The sequence below is a fragment of the Accipiter gentilis genome, chromosome Z (assembly GCF_929443795.1).
Source record: "Accipiter gentilis chromosome Z, bAccGen1.1, whole genome shotgun sequence".
Lineage (NCBI taxonomy): Eukaryota > Metazoa > Chordata > Aves > Accipitriformes > Accipitridae > Astur > Astur gentilis.
The window spans coordinates 633,446-652,437 of record NC_064919.1 but is presented as its reverse complement, the minus strand read 5'-3'; the positions used below and the strand labels follow the sequence as shown (position 1 = coordinate 652,437).

Below are 18,992 nucleotides of genomic sequence, written 5' to 3'. Positions count from 1 at the left end.
GGGGGGTGTGTGTGTGATGCCGGTGCTGTCACTGCTCCCCCGGTGCCCGGTTATTCTTGCGGGGTGGGGGGGGAATGGATGGATATTCCCTATTCCCGGTGCAGCGGCGGGGTCGTGCACGGCGGGGTGGGGGGGGGTGGAAAGCGGAGGGGGGGGGGGGACGGACGGGGGGGGGCGCGGCCCCGCCATTGGCTGCCGGGGCGGCGGCGCGTTCCGGTGCGCGGGGGGAGCCGGGCCCGGGCGGTACCGGCAGCACCGGCGGCACCGGCAGCACCGGCTGCCCCCCCCGCCCCCCGCCCTGCACGGTGAGTCGGGGCCCCGTGTCCTTCACCCCCCCCCCCCCCGGGAAGCATCCATCCATCCATCCATCCATCCATCCATCCATCCATCCATCCATCCCCCGCCGCCCCGGTCCCGGTGCACCGGGAGGAGGCGGCTCCGGTGCGTCCGTGACGCTCCGGTATAACTGGGAACGGGCGGGGAGGCGGGGGGACAGCACCCTGGGGGGGGACACAGCACCCTAGGTTGGGGGGAGACATCCCTCCCACCCCCCCACAGGGCGGGTCTCCGGTCACCGGTGGGGTCCTTCAAGGTGACCGCCGGGAGGGGCCCGATCCTGCTCCTGCTGGAGGGGGGGGGGGTAGGAGGGTGGGGGGGTGTCCTGGGAAGGGAGGGGACGGTGCAGGGTATGCTATAGGGGAGGGTCCTGGGGTGGGCGGGGGCTGTAAGGGGGGTCCTGGGGGGATGCAGAGGATGCTGTGGAAGCTACGGGGGGGGGTCCTGGAGGCTGGGAGGGGGTGCAAGGGATGCTACGGTGGGCTGGGGGGGTCCTGGGGGGTGGGGCTGCAGGGGATGCTGTGGGGGGCTGCAGGGGGTCCTGGGGGGGTTACGGGCGATGCTATAGAGGGGCTGCAGGGGGGCTGCAGGGGATGACATGGGAGGCTATAGCGGGATCCTGGGGGGGAGGGCTGCAGGGGATGCTATGGGGGGGCTGCAGGGGGCCCTAGGGGGGGTTGCAGGGGATGCTATAGAGGGGCTGCAGGGGGGTCCTGGGGGGGCTGCAGGGAATATTATGCGGGGCTGGGGGTGGTCCTGGGGGGGGCTGCAATGGATGTTATGGGGGGGCTGCAGGGGATCTTGGGGGGTCACAGGGGGTGCTCAGGGGCCTGTGTGGGGGTTCTCGGGATGGGGAAGGGGGGGGCTCCGGGCCACCCCTGGCCTTCAGACAACACCCTGGAGACTTCCAGGGACCCTCCAGGAGAAGGTGTCGTGTGGCCCCCCCATCACTGACCCCCTCACCCACGCATATGGATGTGCCCACACACATGGGTGTGCGTGTGTGTGTGTGTGCCCCCTCCCCCCCAATTTCCACCCCCCCAGCCTGATGGCGGCCGTGGCGGCTGAGCTGGACAACATGGAGCAGCAAAACAACAACGGCCCCTGGGAGAACCCCGACCCGCGGGTTTGGGACGACACCACGGCCACCGCCAAGCTCTTTGAGTGTTCCCGCATCAAAGCCTTGGCCGGTAAATGCATCCTCACCGTCCCGGCAAAGCCCCAGGTGCCTGGTCCAATCCCGCCCCCCCCCCTGCCCCCCACCACCATGGTTGAACCTGTTTCTTCTGCGGGTAGATGAGAGGGATGCGGTGCAGAAGAAGACTTTCACCAAGTGGGTGAATTCTCACCTTGCCCGTGTCTCCTGCCGTATTGGGGATCTCTACGCCGATCTCCGTGATGGCTATGTCCTCACCCGGCTGCTGGAGGTGCTCTCTGGGGAGCAGCTGGTGAGAGTCAGGACCTCCCCATCACCACCACCCCCTCCATGAGTAGGGTGCTGCAGGTTCCACCCACCTTGAGGTTGTGATGAACTGGGTGGGAGGACCTTCTCCAATGTAGGAGTGAGGTGGGGGTGACGGGTGCCGGTGTCTCCGGCAGCCCAAACCGACACGGGGCCGGATGCGGATCCACTCCTTGGAGAATGTGGACAAGGCATTGCAGTTCCTCAAGGAGCAACGGGTTCATCTGGAGAACGTGGGCTCACACGACATCGTGGACGGCAACCACCGCCTCACCCTTGGCCTCATCTGGACCATCATCCTCCGCTTCCAGGTAGCGGTCCAGGGCTGTCCCCACCCTGGGGATGGTGTCCCCACCCCGGGACCCAGCCATGTGTCAGTGCCCCTTGGCTTTCCCCAGATCCAGGTGATCAAAATCAAGACCGAAGACAACCGGGAGACACGCTCGGCCAAGGATGCTCTGCTGCTCTGGTGCCAGATGAAGACAGCGGGGTGAGCGGTGACCCCCCTCCTTGCACCGTCCTGGTGCTGGGATGGACCTTTCCTCCCCCCCCGCCACAGACGGGGGATGGATCCAGCACTGTGTGACCCCCACCCTTTCCCCACAGCTACCCCGAGGTGAACATCCAGAACTTCACCACCAGTTGGAGGGATGGGTTGGCCTTCAACGCGCTCATCCATAAGCACAGGTCTGCTGTGGGGGAGGGTAGGGCTGCCAACCTGGACGCCTGGGTTCCCTCTGCGAGGTGGGGGGCTCAAAGCAACTGTGTCCCTCTTGCAGGCCGGACCTCATTGACTTCCACAAGCTGACCAAGTCCAACGCGACCTACAACCTTCAACAAGCCTTCAACACGGCCGAGCAGCAGTTGGGGCTCAGCAAGCTGCTGGACCCCGAGGGTAGGGATGGGACAGGACCAGGGCAGGGGTCTGTCCATCCATCCATCCACACAGGGTGGGGTGTCTCCACTCATCTGGCTAATTGTTCCTGCCTTTGTTTTCCACCTCAGAGGATTTTTGGGAGGGCTCAAGGCTGAGGTTGGGGTTGGTGGATGGGCTTTGCTGGACCAGGGCTGGTGGTCAGGGGGGGACTCCGGGGAGCCGAGCAGGCTTGGGGACCAACACTTCACCTCCCACCAGACGTCAACATGGAGGACCCCGATGAGAAGTCCATCATCACTTACGTGGTGTCCTTCTACCACTACTTCTCCAAGATGAAGGCGCTGGCTGTGGAGGGGAAGCGCATCGGGAAGGTGGGTTTTGGCCCACGCCCTGTGGCTCCATGGTGTGTCCCATCCTTTGGTCCATGTCCCATCCCTTGCTCCACTGGGCACCAGCAAGGACAGGGCCATGCTGGTCCCTGGAGGGGCTGGGCCAAGCAGGTTGCACCCCAAGCCACCCATGGTTGCTTGAAGGGGTTCCGTGGGCTGCACCCCTGAGCTGCACAGGTGACTCACTACTCTCCCACCAGGTTCTGGATCAGGCTATGGAGATCGAGGCCATCATAGAGCGGTATGAGGCACTGGCAGCTGAGCTGCTCGCCTGGATCCAGCACACCATCACCATCATCAGCAACCAGAAGTTTGCCAACTCCTTGACTGGGGTGCAGCAGCAGCTCCAAGCCTTCACTGCCTTCTGCACCCTGGAGAAGCCCGTCAAGTGAGCACCTCCTGGGGCTGGGGAGGACAACCACGGGCAGGGGGTGAGACCATGGCCGTATCCTGACCTGGTCCTCCCACCGCGCAGGTTCCAGGAGAAGGGGAACCTGGAGGTCCTGCTCTTCACCATCCAGAGCAAGCTAAGAGCCAACAACCGCAAGCTCTACATCCCCAGTGAGGGCAAGAGCATCTCTGACATCAATAAGGTGCTGGTGGGATGGGGGTGACCTCTCCATCCTGGGGGAGCCCAAGAAGGGCTGGGGACCCCCTTGTCGAGCCCGATGTCCCACCCCGCAGGCTTGGACCTGCCTGGAGAAGGCAGAGCATGAGCGGGAGGTGTCGCTGCGTAATGAGCTGATCCGGCAGGAGAAGCTAGAGCTGCTGGCCCAACGTTTCGACCACAAGGCTGTCATGAGGGAGACGTGGTTGAATGAGAACCAACGCTTGGTCTCGCAGGTGGGATGGGGTGGGGGGGGCTCAGTAGGGACCCTCACCCTAGGGCAGGACACCTGGGTCCTCTCCCTGGCTGGGGTTGGGGGGTGAGGAACCCAACACTCGGGTGGTGGGACCTCCTGGCTAGCCTCATTGAGCCCCATCATTGACCGAGGAGTGGTCCACCCCACTGGATGGCATCTCTCCCCACTCCAGGACAACTTTGGCTATGACCTGCCAGCGGTGGAGGCCGCTATGAAGAAGCATGAGGCCATCGAGGCTGATATCTCCTCCTACCAAGAGCGCATCCAGGTGGTGGTGGAGCTGGCCCTGGAGATGGAGTCCGAGGGCTACTATGACACCAAACGCATCAGTGCCCAAAAGGACAACATCCTTCGGCAGTGGGGGCTGTTGACCGAGCTGGTCCGTGCCCGTCGTGCCCGCCTCGAGCAGAACCTGGCCCTGCAGAAGATCTTCCAGGAGATGGTCTACATGATTGACTGGATGGAGGAGATGCAGGTAGAGCCAGGGACGCGGTGGGTACCAGGCATCCCCATGGAGGATGTGGTGAGCAGCTCTGGACCTCGTGGCCTTTTTCCCGTTCCCCAGGTTCTGTTGGTCTCCAAGGATTTGGGGAAGCATCTTCTGGAGGTTGAGGACCTGCTGCAGAAGCACGGGCTGCTGGAAGCCGACATCTCTGCCCAGACCGACCGGGTGCAGGCGCTCAACGCCGCTGCACTCAAGTTCTCAGAGCTGGAGGGTAACGTGGGGCACCAGGATGGGCACCTCAAGGACTGGGAGATGCTTGGCCTTGGGAAGGGTGAACCAAGGTCTTCAGGGTGCTGTAGACCATCTCCACTAAGATCTGGTTCTCTTGGTCCAGGCTACCAACCCTGCGACCCCCAGATCATCTGCAACCGGGTCAACCATGTCCAGACGTGTCTGGAGGAGCTGGGGGAGCTGGCAGGCAAGAGACGCAAGGAGCTGGAGGACTCCCGCCAGCTTTGGGCCTTCTTCCAGGAGATGGAGGAGGCTGAGGCGTGGATCCGCGAGAAGGAGCAGATCCTGGCTGCCAAGACATGTGGCCGGGACCTGAGCAGCGTCTTGACATTGACCAACAAGCACAAGAGCATGTTGGGTGAGCTGGGCAGCCGACGGGCTCTGTTGCACCAGACCATGAAAAGGGGTGAGCAGATCTTGGCCAAGAAACGCTTCAGCCCCGGTGGGATCCAGGAGAAGATGCGGGAGGTTCGCCTCCGCTGGAAGAAGCTGGAGGAGGTGACGGGGTTGCACCAACAACGGTTGCAGGAGGCCCTCAACTTCTTCCAGTTCAGTGCCGAGACAGATGACTTGGTAGCCTGGTTGCAGGACACCTACCGCATCGTCTCCAGCGATGACTTTGGCCATGATGACTATTCCACCCAAGCTCTTCTACGGAAGCACCGGGCAGTGGTGGAAGAGGTGGAGAAGCACCGGGCAGCCGTGTTGGCCCTCCGGAAGCAGTTGGCTCTTCTGGCACCTGAGCACCGTCAAGGGGTTGACGTGCAGATTCGGGTGGTGGAGGTGGAGCAGCTCTACGGGGAGGTGGCTGAGGTAGCCGTGCTGCGGCAACAGTGGTTGCAGGACGCTTTGGCTGTCTACCGTATGTTCAGTGAGGTGCACGCCTGCGAGGTCTGGGTGGACGAGAAGGAGCAGTGGTTGGAGAGGATGGAGGTGCCGGAGGAGTTGGATGAGGTTGAGGTGGTCCAGCATAGGTGTGTTAGGGGGGATGGGAATGGGACCGGATGCCTGGGTCCCTTGACCCATCGGAGAACCCACTGCTCACCTCTCCTCCCCAGGTTTGAGAGCTTGGACCAGGAGATGAACAGCGTCATGGGACGGATCTTGGATGTCAACCAGGTGGTGCAGCAGTTGGTGGATGGGGGTCACCCCAGCTCAGAGGAGGTCCGCTCCTGCCAGGACCACCTCAACAGCAGGTACAGGTGTGGGGAGGGAGGCCAAGCTTGTGGGGCCAAGTCCATGCTGGGGGTCCATCATGCCCAAGATGGACCCCATACTGCTTGGGGGGTCCTTGGTAGGGGGAACGAGCTGTGGGGCTGCTGGCAGACCCCAACCTTGGGGCTCTCCCAACCTGGTGGGACATCTCCATGGGGCCCAGCTCTCCGGTACAATAGCCTGAGCCCATCCCAAGTGTTAGTGATGCCCAAGGTGGATGCTGTCCTGGTGGCAGTGCTGGTGGAGGGCTCCATCCTAGTCTCGTCCCACCTCCATCTCCAGGTGGAATCGGGTGGTGGAGCTGGTGGAGCACAAGAAGAGCCAGCTCAGCTCTGTCCTGAAGATCCAGAACTACCTGCTGGAGTGTGGCGAGATGAAAGCACAGGTGCGGGAGAAGAGAAAAGCCATTGAAGCCACACAATCAGGCGGCGGCGACCTTGGCGGTGTGTTGGCCTTGCAACGCCGCCTCTCCACCATGGAGGCAGCTCTGGTGGTCTTGGAACCTCGGTTGGTGGAGCTTCAACGGGAAGGTGAAGCCTTGGCTGCCTCCCACCCCGGACGAGCCCTGGAGATCCTGCTGCCCTTCGAGCAGATCAGTGAGGAGTGGGAGGCCCTGAAGCGGGCACTGCAAGGTTGTGAGGACTCTTTGACCGTTGCCGGTCGCTTGCAACAGTTCATCCAAGACTTGGACAACTTCCTCAGTTGGTTGGTGAAGACTCAAGCTGCCGTAGCCTCTGAGGAGGTGCCGGATAGCTTGGCTGAAGCGGAGAGGTTGTTGAACCAACACGCAGCCCTCAAAGAGGAGATCAATGGCTACGAGGAGGACTATGCCAAGATCCAAGCAGCCAGCGATCTGTTGGCCTTGGAGGAGACGGAGGTCCCCTACCTCTCGTTGCAGCAGTGGTTACAGAAGCTGGATGCGGGCTGGGGCAAGCTGCTGCAGAGCTGGGAGACACGGAGAGAGGTGCTGGTGCAATCTCATGTCTTCCACCTCTTCCTCCGGGATGTCCAGCAATGCGAGACCAGCCTCTACAACCAGGTAGAGATGGGTGGGAGAAGTTCTTGTGACCTTATGGTTGAGTTGGGGAGGATGGTGCAAAGAGAAGAGGTGACCAGGGATAGAGAGCCCATCACTGGCATCTGCTCCATCCGTTCTCCAGGAGTCCACCCTGGTCCATGCTGAGCTCCCTGACACGGTGGAAGGGGTGAGCAACGCCATCAAGAAGCACAAGGACTTCACCACCACCATGGACCTCAACCTGCAGAAGATCCAACTGGCTCTACAAGCTGGCGAGAGCCTCCAACGTCAAGGCAACCTCTACAGCGACCGCGTGGCTGAGGCGATGGAGAGTCTCCGTGCCAAGTAGGTGCCGGGACAGCAACGCCTTGACCCCCCCCGGCACCCGGGACCCCCCCCCCACCCCCAGGGACAATGATGGATCTGGATCTGCTGGTGCATCCTCACCACGGCTGATGGGGAACGTGCAAACCTGTGCCTCAGTTTCCCCCTTGGATTAATTCGCTTTGCAAGGGGCTGGGGTGGGTTAATTAGGTGCTTAATTGGGGTGCTGGGGGGGGGGTGTGTGTGTCACCAGCTGGGCAGCACTGAGCCGGGTCCTGTCCCCCCCAATTCACAGGAGCCAACGCAACTACCAGCTGGCTCAGGAGTGGATGCAGCGGCTCGAGGACCACCTCGAGCTGCAGCGGTTCCTCCAGGACTGCCACGAGGTAGGACCCGGACCCCTGTCACCGCCCCCCCACCCCCAAATTATTCAGGAAGGGCGGGGGAGGGGGGCTGGCTCCAAGTTTGCATGCAGAGAGTCCCAACTGGGTGCTGGGCTGGGGGTTGTGGACCCCCGGGATGGGTGCTGCCGCTGATGCCGGTGTGGTCTGGGTCGCGGTTTTGGGGGGGTGCGGGGGTGGTCTCCAAGGGTCCCCAAGCCCCCACCCCCCCAAAACCTGGACCAGTGGGTACCATACATCCCCACAGATGCTCCTCAGCATCTCAGGGGGCTTCGCTGCTGGCCGCGGTGTGAGCCGCAGTGGTCCATCACCGGCACGGCGCGGTTACGGCACACGGGGGAGGTTGGCCAGATCCCCGGTCGCCTTTTTGGCGCAGATAACCGGGGAGGCCGGATCCGGCCTCCGCGCTCCGCCCGGCATCTGCTGCAAAGGCTCTGCGGCATCACGCCAATGCCACCATCATCCTCATCCTTATCCTCCTCTTCTTCACCTTCTTCACTGTCATCCTCCTCTTCCTCCTCGCCGTAGAGGGACCGCAGGCCCCAACGTGGGCCCGTCACCCTTCCAAGGGTTGCAGGGATCCCTTTTTTTTTGGGGGGGGGGGGGTGGGTTTTACAACCTCATTCCCCCCCCCCCCCCCCCCCGCCCTCCTTTTCCCTTTAGCTGGATGGCTGGATCCGGGAGAAGGTGCTGATGGCGGGGGACCCCTCCCGGGACCCCCCCCCCTCGCCCCCCCAAACCATGGCTGAAGCACCAAGCGTTCATGGCCGAGCTGGCGCAGAATAAAGAGTGGCTGGAGAAGATCGAGAAGGTAGAAGAGGGGGGGAGAAGAAAAAAAAGGGGGGGGTCGTAGGGTGGAGGGGGGAAGGGATGAGCTTTAACCGCTTCCTTGCCAGGCGAGGGGGGCTTGAGGGGCGAGGCGTTTGGGGGTGACGTGGTCGTTGCGGGGGCCCCCCCCTCTTGCTGCAGCCCCCCTCCCCGTTGCATGCTTCCCTAGCTCGTTGCATTCCCCACCCCCCCGCCGCATTCCTGCTTGCTGCATCTCCCCCCCCCCGCCGTTGCATCCTTCCTCGGTTGCAACCCCCCCCCCCCGCGTTGCATCTTTCCCTGGCTTCACCCCCATTTCGTTGCATACGCACCCCCCGTTGCACCCCCCCGGCTGCATCTTCCCCAGCTGCACCCGCCTTTTGCTGCACCCCACTTTTGCTGCATCACCCCCCCCCGGATCCTTCCCCACTGCACCCCCTCTCCAGCTGCACCCCCTTTCCCTGCACCCCATTTCACTGCACCCCCCACTGCACCCCGCTTTTGCTGAACCCCCCATCTTGCTGCACCCCCATTGCACCCCCCTGTCCCTGCACCCCCTTTCCCTGCACCCCCATTTCACTGCACCCCACTTTGCTGCATCACCCCCCTTTCTCAGCAGCCCCCTTTTGCTGCGCCCCCATTTCGCTGCACCCCCCACTGCACCCCCTTTCCCTGCACCCCCTTCCCTACACCCCCCATTTCCTGCACCCCCATTTCGCTGCACCCCCACTGCAACCCCCACTGCACCCCCCTTTTGCTGCACCCCCCATTGCAACCCCCTGTCCCTGCACCCCCCTTTTGCTGCACCCCCCCTTTTGCTACCCCCCCTTCCCTACAACCCCCCAACTGCACCCCTCTTTTCTCTGCAACCCCTTTCGCTACACCCCCCCCCGCTGCACCCCCCCCTTTTGCTACACCTCCCCCCCGGGTGCCACCCAAAGCCCTGCGCCCCCTCCATCCCCCACCAGGGGGCGCCCTTCATGACGTCTGAAGAACCACCACCCCCATGGCCAACGGTCAACACCCCAAATCCCAGGGTGGGCGGGGGGGGGGGGGGAACGACACAGCCCTCCTTGACACCCCCCTTTGACCCCCCCCTACTCCACCCCAGGAAGGTGAAGAACTTCTCCTCACCAAACCCGAATTAGCCGACACTGTTCGGCGTCAACTGGAAGAGTTACGGCAATGTTGGGTAGAGTTGGAAACAACAAGCCAAGCCAGGAGCCGCCGGTTGGCGGAAGCCGCCGCCGCCGAGCGCTTGGCGCGGAGTTACGCCGACATGGAGGCGCGTTTGGGGAGGCTGGAGGAGCAGCTGGAGACGGTGGGGGCAGGAGCCGACCTTCTTAGTGTCAGCAGGCAGCTCAAGAGGTTGCAGGTGGGTTTTGGGGGGGCATTGGGTGTTGGAGGGACATCGGGTGTTGGGGGGGACATCAGGTGTTGAGGGGACATCAGGTGTTGGGGGGCACCAGGTTATGGGGGGACACTGGGAGTTGGGGAGACACCAGGTTATGGGGAACAACAGGTGTTGGGGGGACACTGGGAGTTGGGGAGACACCAGGTTATGGGGAACACCAGGTGTTCGGGGGACACTGGGTGTTGGGTGGGCACCAGGTCTTGGGGGGACATGGGGTCTTGGGGGAACATTGGGTGTTGGGGGGACACTAGGTTATTGGGGGACATCGGGTGTTGGGGGGATGTCAAGTGGTGAGTGGGACACCAATTTATGGGGGGACACCAGAGTTTGGGGGACGTTTGGGGGGATGTTGTGTGTTTGGGGGGGATGTTGTGTGTTGGGGGGATGTCAGGTGTTTGGGGTGGATGTTGGGTGTTGGGGGAACATCAGGTGTTTGGGGGGACATCGGGTGATGGGGGATGTTAGGTGTTGGGGGGTGTTTGGTGTTGGGGGATGTCGTATTTGGGGGGCATTGGGTGTTGGGGGGATGTCAGGTGTTTGGTGGGGACATTGGGTGTTGGGGGGATGTTGGGTGTTGGGGGGACATCAGGTGTTTGGGGGGATATTGGGGGGGATGTTGGGTGTTGGGGGAATGTCGGGTGTTTGGGGGGATGTTGGGTGTTGGGGGCACCCCAGTGCTCAGTCCCAGTTGCAATGGGAACTCAGCACCACCAGCTCATCTTGGTGCTGACTCATGGCAGAGGTTCCCTGGCACAGCTGGCACAGCTGGCACGACACCAACACCCCACTCCAGTGCTGGGGTCCTGGCGAGGTTGGCGGGGGTGGCTGTCTTCTCCCATCCCAATCGCCAGTGTCCCATCCTGGGGTGTGTCCTTGTCCCGTCCCCACCCCCCCAGACGATGGAGTCGCAGGTGGAGGAGTGGTACAAGGAGGTGGGGGAGCTGCAGGTGCAGGCAGCGGCGCTGCCCGCACAGGCAGCGGGCAGGCAGGCAGTGGGGGAGCGGCAAAGCGCAGTGGGGACCCGTATCGTCCGCCTGATCGAGCCCCTCAAGGAACGTCGGAGAATCCTGTTGGCTTCCAAGGAGGTTCATCAAGTCAGCCATGAGCTGGAAGATGAGGTGGTGAGTACATGGGGATGGGGGTGGGGTGGGAAGGGTGAGGAACCCCTGGGATGGGGTGGGGTGGGGTGGGGTGGGATGGGACAGGATGGGGACTGAAGGGATGGGGTGAGGTAGAATGGGTGCTGGTGCAATGGGGACCCCAAATGTAAGGAGATGTGGGATGGGTGCTCATGCAAGAGGGACTTCAAATCCAGGGAAGAAACTGGGATGGGGATGGGATGGGATGGGATGGGTGAGGAACCCCTGGTCTCGGATGGGATGGGATGGGTTGGGGTGGGATGGGTGAGGAACTCCTGGGATAGGATGGGATGGGGTGGGATGGGGTGGGATAGGTGAGGAAACCCTGGGATGGGATCTGATGGGGATGGGGATGGGGACAGGATCAGGATCAGGGATGACGCTGAGGTCCATCCCACTGCCCCCCCCCCCCCCCCGCCAGCTGTGGGTACAGGACCGCCTGCCCTTGGCCACGCTGAAGGACCACGGCACGAACCTGCAAACGGTCCAGCAGTTCATCAAGAAGAACCAGGTCAGCCCCAGCACCATGGAGGGTGGGGACACACACTGATGATCCCCTCCAACACCCACCCTGTCTCCACCCCCACCCCCACCAGAACCTCCGCCGGGAGATCCAGGTCCACCGACCTCGTGTGGATGAGGTGCTGGAACGTGCCGGAGCCGTTGCCTCCATCAAGAGCCCCGAAGCCGAAGGGGTCCGACGTCTTCTGGAGCGTTTGGGGACAATGTGGGGGGAGCTGCAGGAGCAGGCAGAGCGCAGGCAGCAAACCTTGGATGCCACCTACCAACTGGAGCAATACTACTTTGATGTGGCCGAGGTGGAGTCGTGGTTGGGCGAGCAAGAGCTGCTGTTGATGAGCGAGGAGAAGGGGAAGGTGCTGATGAGGGTGGCTTGTGGGAGGAAGAAATTTAAGACCCACCCCCAGCATCTCACCTCCCCAACATGTCCCCTCTTCCACCCAAGGATGAGCAGAGCACCCTACAACTCCTGAAGAAGCACCTCCTGACGGAGCAAACGGTGGAGAACTACGAGGAGACCATCGCCCAACTCTCTCGCCAATGCCGTGCTCTTCTAGAGTTGGGCCACCCTCAAAGGTGGGTTCAAGCCCCCCAACACCCATCCCCCCTCGCCCTAAAATGCCGGGGTCTTTGGCGTTCACCGGGCGCTGTGTCCCTTGCCCAGCGAACAGGTCAGCAGGCGGCAGTCGCAGGTTGACCGGCTGTACGTGTCTCTGAAGGACCTGGTGGAGGAACGCAAGGCCAAGTTGGAGCAGCAATATTGGCTCTACCAGCTCAACCGCGAGGTGGACGAGCTGGAGCATTGGATCGCCGAGAAGGAGGTGGTGGCCGGCTCACCAGAGCTGGGACAGGACTTCGAGCATGTCACAGTGAGTTGGGGGATGTGCCAAGGAGGGTCTTGGCATTGTCTGTGCCCCGTGCCAATGGTCCTGGAGTTGTCCTCATCCTGTGCCTGGGGTCCTGGCATTGTTCTTGCCCCATGCTGGGGGTCCTGGGCACCAGCAGTGCACCATGCTGGGGGTCCTGCCCCCATCCCTGCCTGGCACTGCCCACTCCTCACCCCTGCCTATCCCTGCCCATCTCAGCTACTCCAGGAAAAATTCCTGGAGTTCGCCAGTGAGACGGGCAGCGTTGGGCAGGAGAGGATCGCCGCCGTCAACCAAATGGTGGACGAATTGATTGACTACGGGCATGCTGACGCTGCCACCATCGCTGAATGGAAGGATGGGGTCAATGAAGCTTGGGCAGATCTTCTGGAGCTGATGGAGACCAGGGCACAGATGTTGGCAGCTTCCCATGAATTGCACAAGTTCTTCAATGATTGCAAAGAGGTTTTGGGGCAAATCGAGGAGAAAAGGCAACGCCTGCCTGAACTGGCAGCCCGTGAGGGCAGGACGTCGGCTGGAGCCTTGCAACGGGCATTGGGTGCCTTCGAGCATGATGTGGAGGTGTTGGTGACCCAAGTCCGGCAGCTACAAGAGGGTGCGGCACAGTTGAGGACCCTCTATGCCGGGGACAATGCCGAGGCCATTGCTGGGAGGGAGCAGGAGGTGCTACGGGCATGGAAGGAGCTCTTGGCGGCGTGTGAGGAGTGCCGGCTCCATGTCGCCAGTGTTGCTGATAAGATCCGCTTCGTTGGCACCGTAAGAGACCTTCTTGCCTGGATGGATGGCGTCCTCTGCCAGATCGGCGCTGGAGAGAAGCCCAGGTAGCGGGAGCTGTGGGCTGTGCCGAGGTCCTGTGTCCTGCGCTGGCCTCCAAGAACCACATTCTGGCCCATCTGTGGTGCCAAGAACCTGTGTCCTGTCCCATCCAGAGGACCCTTGCCTTGTCCCATCCATGGCACCAAGGACTCATGTCCTGTCCCATCCATGAAGCCAAGGAATTGTGTCTTGTTCCATTTGGAGGACCCACGTCCTATCTGAATCCAGGGACCCATGTCACCAAAGACCTGTGTCCTGTTCCATCCCAAAGACACATGTCCTGGCCCATCCATGATGCCAAGGACCCACATCCTGTCCCACCCATGGGGCCAAGGACCCATGTCCTGTCCCACCTGGAGGACCCATCCCAAGGACTCATGTCCTATCCCATCCATGAAACCAAAGACATCCTGTTCCATCAAAGGATCCATGTCCTCTCCCATCCATGAAGCCAAGGACCCGTCTCCCGTCCCATCCTGGGGGGGGTGGCCCATCCCTGTCCCCTCCTGCCCTCCCAGCCCCCATGCCCTCTCACAGGGACGTCTCCTCGGTGGAGCTGCTGATGAACGACCACCAAGGGCTCAAGAGTGAGATAGAAGCTCGCGGCAAGAGCATCGCTGCTTGCCTGGAGCTCGGCAAGAACCTCATCCTCAGCAAGAGCCCCGCAGCTGATGAGGTGCCCACAGTGGAGGGGGGTAGACAGTTGGGTGGGGGTGGCTGCAACTGTTAGGGGGGTCCTAACCCATCTCCTCCATCCCTGCAGATCAAAGCCCACGTGGAGAAGCTGCTTGCGAAGAAGAAGGAGATGATGGAGAAGTGGGACAAGCACTGGGAATGGCTGCAGCAGAGTGAGTCCTACCTGGGGGTGGTGGTGGAGGTGGTGGTAGGGGTGGTAATTTGGGGAGGGGGTCAGATCCTCCACCACTGCGGGGGTGGGATGCTCTTTGTGGGGGCTGCCGCCACGAGCACGTCCTTCCGCCCGCCCGTCCATCTGTCCCATAGTGCTGGAGGTGCACCAGTTCGCCCAGGAGGCGGTGGTGGCCGATGCTTGGCTGACGGCCCAGGAGCCTTTACTCAAGAGCCAAGAGCTGGGCAGCAGCGTGGACGAGGTGGAGCAGCTGATCCGGCGGCACGAGGCTTTCCGGAAGGCGGCTGCCGCTTGGGAGGAGAGGTTCAGTTCCCTGAGACGGCTCACCACGGTATGGGCACCTTGGGTGGAGGCTGATGTCACCCCCCATTCCGTCCCTCCACCCCGGGGCCCACTGCAGCCGCCGGCTCAGCATCCTCATTCCTGTGCACATCTCCATACTCATCTCCATCCCTGTTCCCATCCACATATTTGTTCCCATCCCATCCCCATCTCCATCCCCATCCCACCCCATCCCTGTCTCCATCCTCATCCTCATCTCCATCCCTACCTCACCTCCATTCCATCCCCATCCATGTCCCCATCCCATCCCATCCCCATCTCCATCATTTCCATCATCATCTCCGTCATCTCCATCTCCATTATCTCCACCATCTCCATCTCCACTGCATCACACACCCAACCCCACAGATCGAGAAGCTGAAAGCGGAGCAGAACAAGCAGCCACCAACACCGCTCCTGAGCCGCAAATTTTTGGGGGAACCCCCAGGGGGGTCAACGCCATCGCCAGGGGGGTCCGAGCGCCTGGAAAGCCGACGGCTAGAGCCCCGTGTTGCCTACGTGCGCCATGAGCTCCGTCCTGAGCGCCTACAGCCCAAGCTTGACCGTGTCCAGGGACCTCCCGGGGATGGGGGTCCCGTGGGGGAGCCAACACCCGCTACCACCGCTGGTGAGACACCGGTGCCCCCCAGAACCGAAGAGCCCGGGGAGGCCAGGACAGGGCTGCTGGAACGGCGCCGGGAGCGGCGAGAGCGCCGGTTGGAACGGCAGGAATCCAGTGAACCGGAGCTGCCGCGGCACGACGGCAAGGGTGGCGGGTGAGCGCGGGGACAGGGATGCCGGTGTCACCATCAGGTGGCCGGGACTGACATGACCCCCCCCCAAATCTCCGCCGACAGCAAAGCCACCCTGGCTGACATCGTGGAGCAGCTGCAGGAGAAGGAGGCGGGTGGCCCCTTGCCGGCTCCAGTGAGTCCCCTTGGCATCCCCTTGGCATCATATTGATGTCCCCTTGGCAACCCCTTGGTTTCCCCTTGGCATCCCCTTGGTGTCTCCTTGGTATCTACTTGGCGTCCCCTTGGCATCTACTTGGTGTCCCCTTGAAGTATCCTTAGTTTTTCCTTGACATCACCTTGGCATCCCCTGGGCGTCCCCTTGGTGTCCCCTTGGCATCATATTGGTGTCCCCTCGGTTTCCCCTGGCATTCCCTTGGTGTCTTCTTGGTGTCCCCTTGGTGTCTCCTTGGCCTTCCCTTGGTGTCTCCTTGACATCTACTTGGCATCACCTTGAAGTCCCCTTGGTTTTTCCTTGGCATCCCCTCGGTGTGCCCTTGGCATCCCCTTGGAGCTCCCTTGGTGTCCCCTCAGCGTCCCTTTAGTGTGTCCTCAGCATTTCCTTGGCACCTCCTTGGCACCTCCTTGCCTTCAACTTCGCGTCCTCTTGGCATCGCATTGGTCTCTTTGGCATCCCTTCAACATACCCTTGGTGTCCTCTTAAGAATACCCTTGGTGTCCCCTTGATATTGCCTTGGTGTCATATTGGTGTGTCCTTGGTGTCCTCCTGGCATCTCCTTCATGTCCCCTCAGTGTCCCCTTGGTTTCTCCTTGGTGTCCCCTTGGCATCTCCTTCACATCCCCTCAACGTCCCCTTGGTGTCCCCACCTTGGGGGGCCACCGGGAGCCACATCCCGACGCCCATTGCCCCCCCCCCCCCAGCCCCGGGAGCGGGAGTCCCCCGCCCGCCTGCCCACCGGCCCGGAGGCATTGCCGGAGAGAATGCCACGACCCGACCGACCCCGCGCCCGTGACCGCCCCAAACCCCGCCGGCGTCCACGACCCAAAGACCCCGCTCAGGGTCCGGGGGAGACACGGAGGTCGCGGTCGGCCCCAGCACAGGGCAGCGCCCCGCCGCCCCCGCCGCCCCCCACCCACACGGTGCAGCACGAGGGCTTCCTCTTCCGCAAGCACGAGCTTGATGGACCCAACAAGAAGGCGTCCAACAGGTTGGTGGGGGACAATGGCGGGGGGGGAGGTAGGGTGGAAGTCTGCAAAGGAAGGGGATGCACCAGGGGTTGGGGGCTCCATCAATGGTGAAGGTTCACCAGGGTCAATCAAGGCACATCATACACCAGGATCTGGGGGATCTCTCAGGGCAGAGGTTGCACCAGCTTTTGGGAATCCATCATGGAGAGCATTCACCATGACTTGGAGGGTCATTCAGTTGACATCATGCAGCAGGGTTTGGGGTGTCCATCAATGGAGAGGGTTCACCAGGATTTGGAGGTCCATCCATGCAGCGGGTGCCCCTGAGCTTGGGTGATCCCTACCACCCAAACCCACCAGCAGTGTTGGGTCACCTGCTGATGCCACCACCCCACTCACCCCACCCCTCCACCGTGTCCCCCACCTTGACCAGATCTTGGGTGAACCTCTACTGCGTCCTGAGCAAGGGTGACCTGGGCTTCTACAAGGATGCCAAGGGTCAAGCAACGGGCAGCACCCACGGCGGTGAACCCCTCCTCAATCTCCACCACTCCACCAGTGAGGTGGCCAACGACTACAAGAAGAAGAAGAACGTCTTCAAGCTCAAGTACGTCAGGGTGCTCGTGGGTTGGGGGGGGGCCCCCCAAATTCCTGGGGTTGGTTGGGTGGCGTTGTTGGGTGGGTGTCGTTGAGTAGATTCTTCTCTTGTAGGACCAGCGACGGGAGCGAGTTCCTCCTGCAAGCCAAGGATGAGGTGGGGGTCTACAGGGGGGGTGGGGGTGGTCGTGGAGATTTGGGGGGGGGGTCTGATGATGGTTTTGGGGTGTCTCTCCCTCAGGAGGACATGCGGGGGTGGCTGAGGGCGCTGGCCGCCTGCGCCCAGGAGCATGCCGAGGTAGCACGGTGGAGCCAAGCTCTTCTCACCACCTCCTCCACTGATGAGGGCCTCCCCCGGCGGGAGGGTGACCGCCGCTCCAGCACCTCGGGGAGACGGAAGTGACATCCCCCCCCGAATTTTTGGGGACCCCCCCCACCCACCCACCCATTGGGATGGGGGACACACAGTTCAGCAGTGGACAGGACTTACCCAGGGGGCTCGGGGGGGGGGGGCGATTTTGGGGGGACACTCCCTCCTTCTTTGTGCCCCATGGATTGGGGGGGGGGGGGCTATGCGTTGGGGGGCACCATGGGGATGGGGTCCCCCCCCCACCAAATCCTAGGTGACCCCCCTCCAAATCCTGGGTGAACCCTAATCTTGGGTGCCCCCCCAATCCTGGGTGCTCTCCCCTAAATCCTGGGTACCCCAAATCCTGGGTGTCCCCCAGTGCAGGGTTCCACCCCAAAATCCAGGGTGCCCGCCCCCAATTCCAGGTGCCTCCAAATCCTGGGTGCCCCCCCCAAATCCTGGGTACCCCAAATCCTGGGTGTGTGTGTCCCCAGTCCTGGGTGTCATCCCCCCCCAGATCCTGGGTCCTCCCCCCTCAAATCCCGGGTGCCCCCCCGTTCTGGGTACCCCCAATCCTGGGTGCCCCCTGCCAACCTGGATTTGGGGAGTGGGTCTGTGCCAGAGGGAGCTGCTGAGTGGGAGGCGACAGCCCCCCCCAATCCCCCCCCAGCCCTTGTCCCTGGGGTCCCCTCCCTAGGCCCCCCCTTTTCCCTTGCACAAGCCATAGAGCCGGGGGGGTCCCCATCACCCAGGGGGGACCCCATCACCCTGGGGGGGATCCTGATCACCCGGGGTGTCCCCAACACCCAAGGGGGGGTCCCCATCACCCTGGGGGGGTCCCCATCACCCTGGGGTACCCCAAATTTGACACTGGGGATGTATGACAGAGCCATGGGGGGCCCCCCCCCAAACTCGAGGGCGGAGGGGGGGCAGAGTTTGTATTTGTAAAGATTTTAACAAAAGCCAGGAAAATAACCCCCCCCGAATTAACACACCCCTCCCAAGCACTTGCCCCCCCCCCCATTCTGGGGATCCCCCCCGGGCCCGAGCGCCGCGCTGTGACTGTATAAATGTAATAAACCCCCCGCTGCACCCGCCATCAGCACCCCCAAAATAAAGGAGCAGGAAGAAGCCTGGGGCGCCCCCCCCCCCCGGTGGTGTGTGTGGGGCTTGGGGGGGGGGGGGGCAACCCTGGGGGGGGGGCCTGAGGATTAAGGGGGGGCTGTGGGGGGGCGGGGGGGAGTCATTGCAGGTGTTTGGGGGGCTGGGGGGAGGGTTAGGGGGATTTCGGGGGGGGCAAGGGGGTCGTTGGGGGGGGCCTGGGGGGGTCGCTTGGGGGGGGACTATTAGGAGGAGTTGAGGCGTTTCGGGGGGGGCTGGGGGGAGGCGCATGAGGGGGGTGGGGGGTTACCTGGGGGGGCTGAGGGTTTGGGGGGGTTAATGAGGTTGGGGGGGGGCCTGGGGGGGAAGGGGGGGCTTTGCGCACCCTGTCCCTCCCCGTCCCACCACTCAGTGATACTGCTGGGCCTTTAAGATGGGGCGGGATCGGGACGAAAAATCCCCCCCTCTTCCTGAGTGACACCGCGTTCGTCCAATGGGCGTGCAGGCTCTGCGCGGGCTGGACGAAACCCAACAGCGGGGCGGGGCGGGTGGGTGCGGCCGCGGGGGAGGGGGTGTCTCTTCGGGCGAACCAATAGCGAGCAGCGGAGGGAGG

The 18,992-nt window shown here is 62.7% G+C and overlaps 1 protein-coding gene across 1 annotated transcript; it reads left to right on the top strand.

Annotated features, from left to right (window-relative positions):
• Positions 1-203: 203 nt before the first annotated feature.
• SPTBN4 (spectrin beta, non-erythrocytic 4) lies at positions 204-17,418 on the top strand. The gene is given in 36 exon segments (XM_049796563.1): positions 204-305; positions 1,381-1,526; positions 1,633-1,784; positions 1,936-2,109; positions 2,197-2,288; positions 2,405-2,485; positions 2,578-2,693; positions 2,934-3,046; positions 3,265-3,452; positions 3,540-3,657; positions 3,749-3,907; positions 4,100-4,402; positions 4,493-4,643; positions 4,767-5,637; positions 5,722-5,859; positions 6,161-6,917; positions 7,039-7,241; positions 7,516-7,606; positions 8,285-8,350; positions 8,352-8,432; positions 9,540-9,803; positions 10,739-10,963; positions 11,403-11,492; positions 11,578-11,856; positions 11,946-12,076; positions 12,165-12,369; positions 12,586-13,208; positions 13,741-13,879; positions 13,967-14,051; positions 14,206-14,402; positions 14,762-15,168; positions 15,250-15,319; positions 16,066-16,352; positions 16,766-16,939; positions 17,044-17,086; positions 17,171-17,418. Coding segments are annotated over 35 exon segments (7,377 nt in total). The 5' UTR covers positions 204-305; positions 1,381-1,384; the 3' UTR covers positions 17,333-17,418.
• The last annotated feature ends 1,574 nt before the right edge of the window (positions 17,419-18,992 follow it).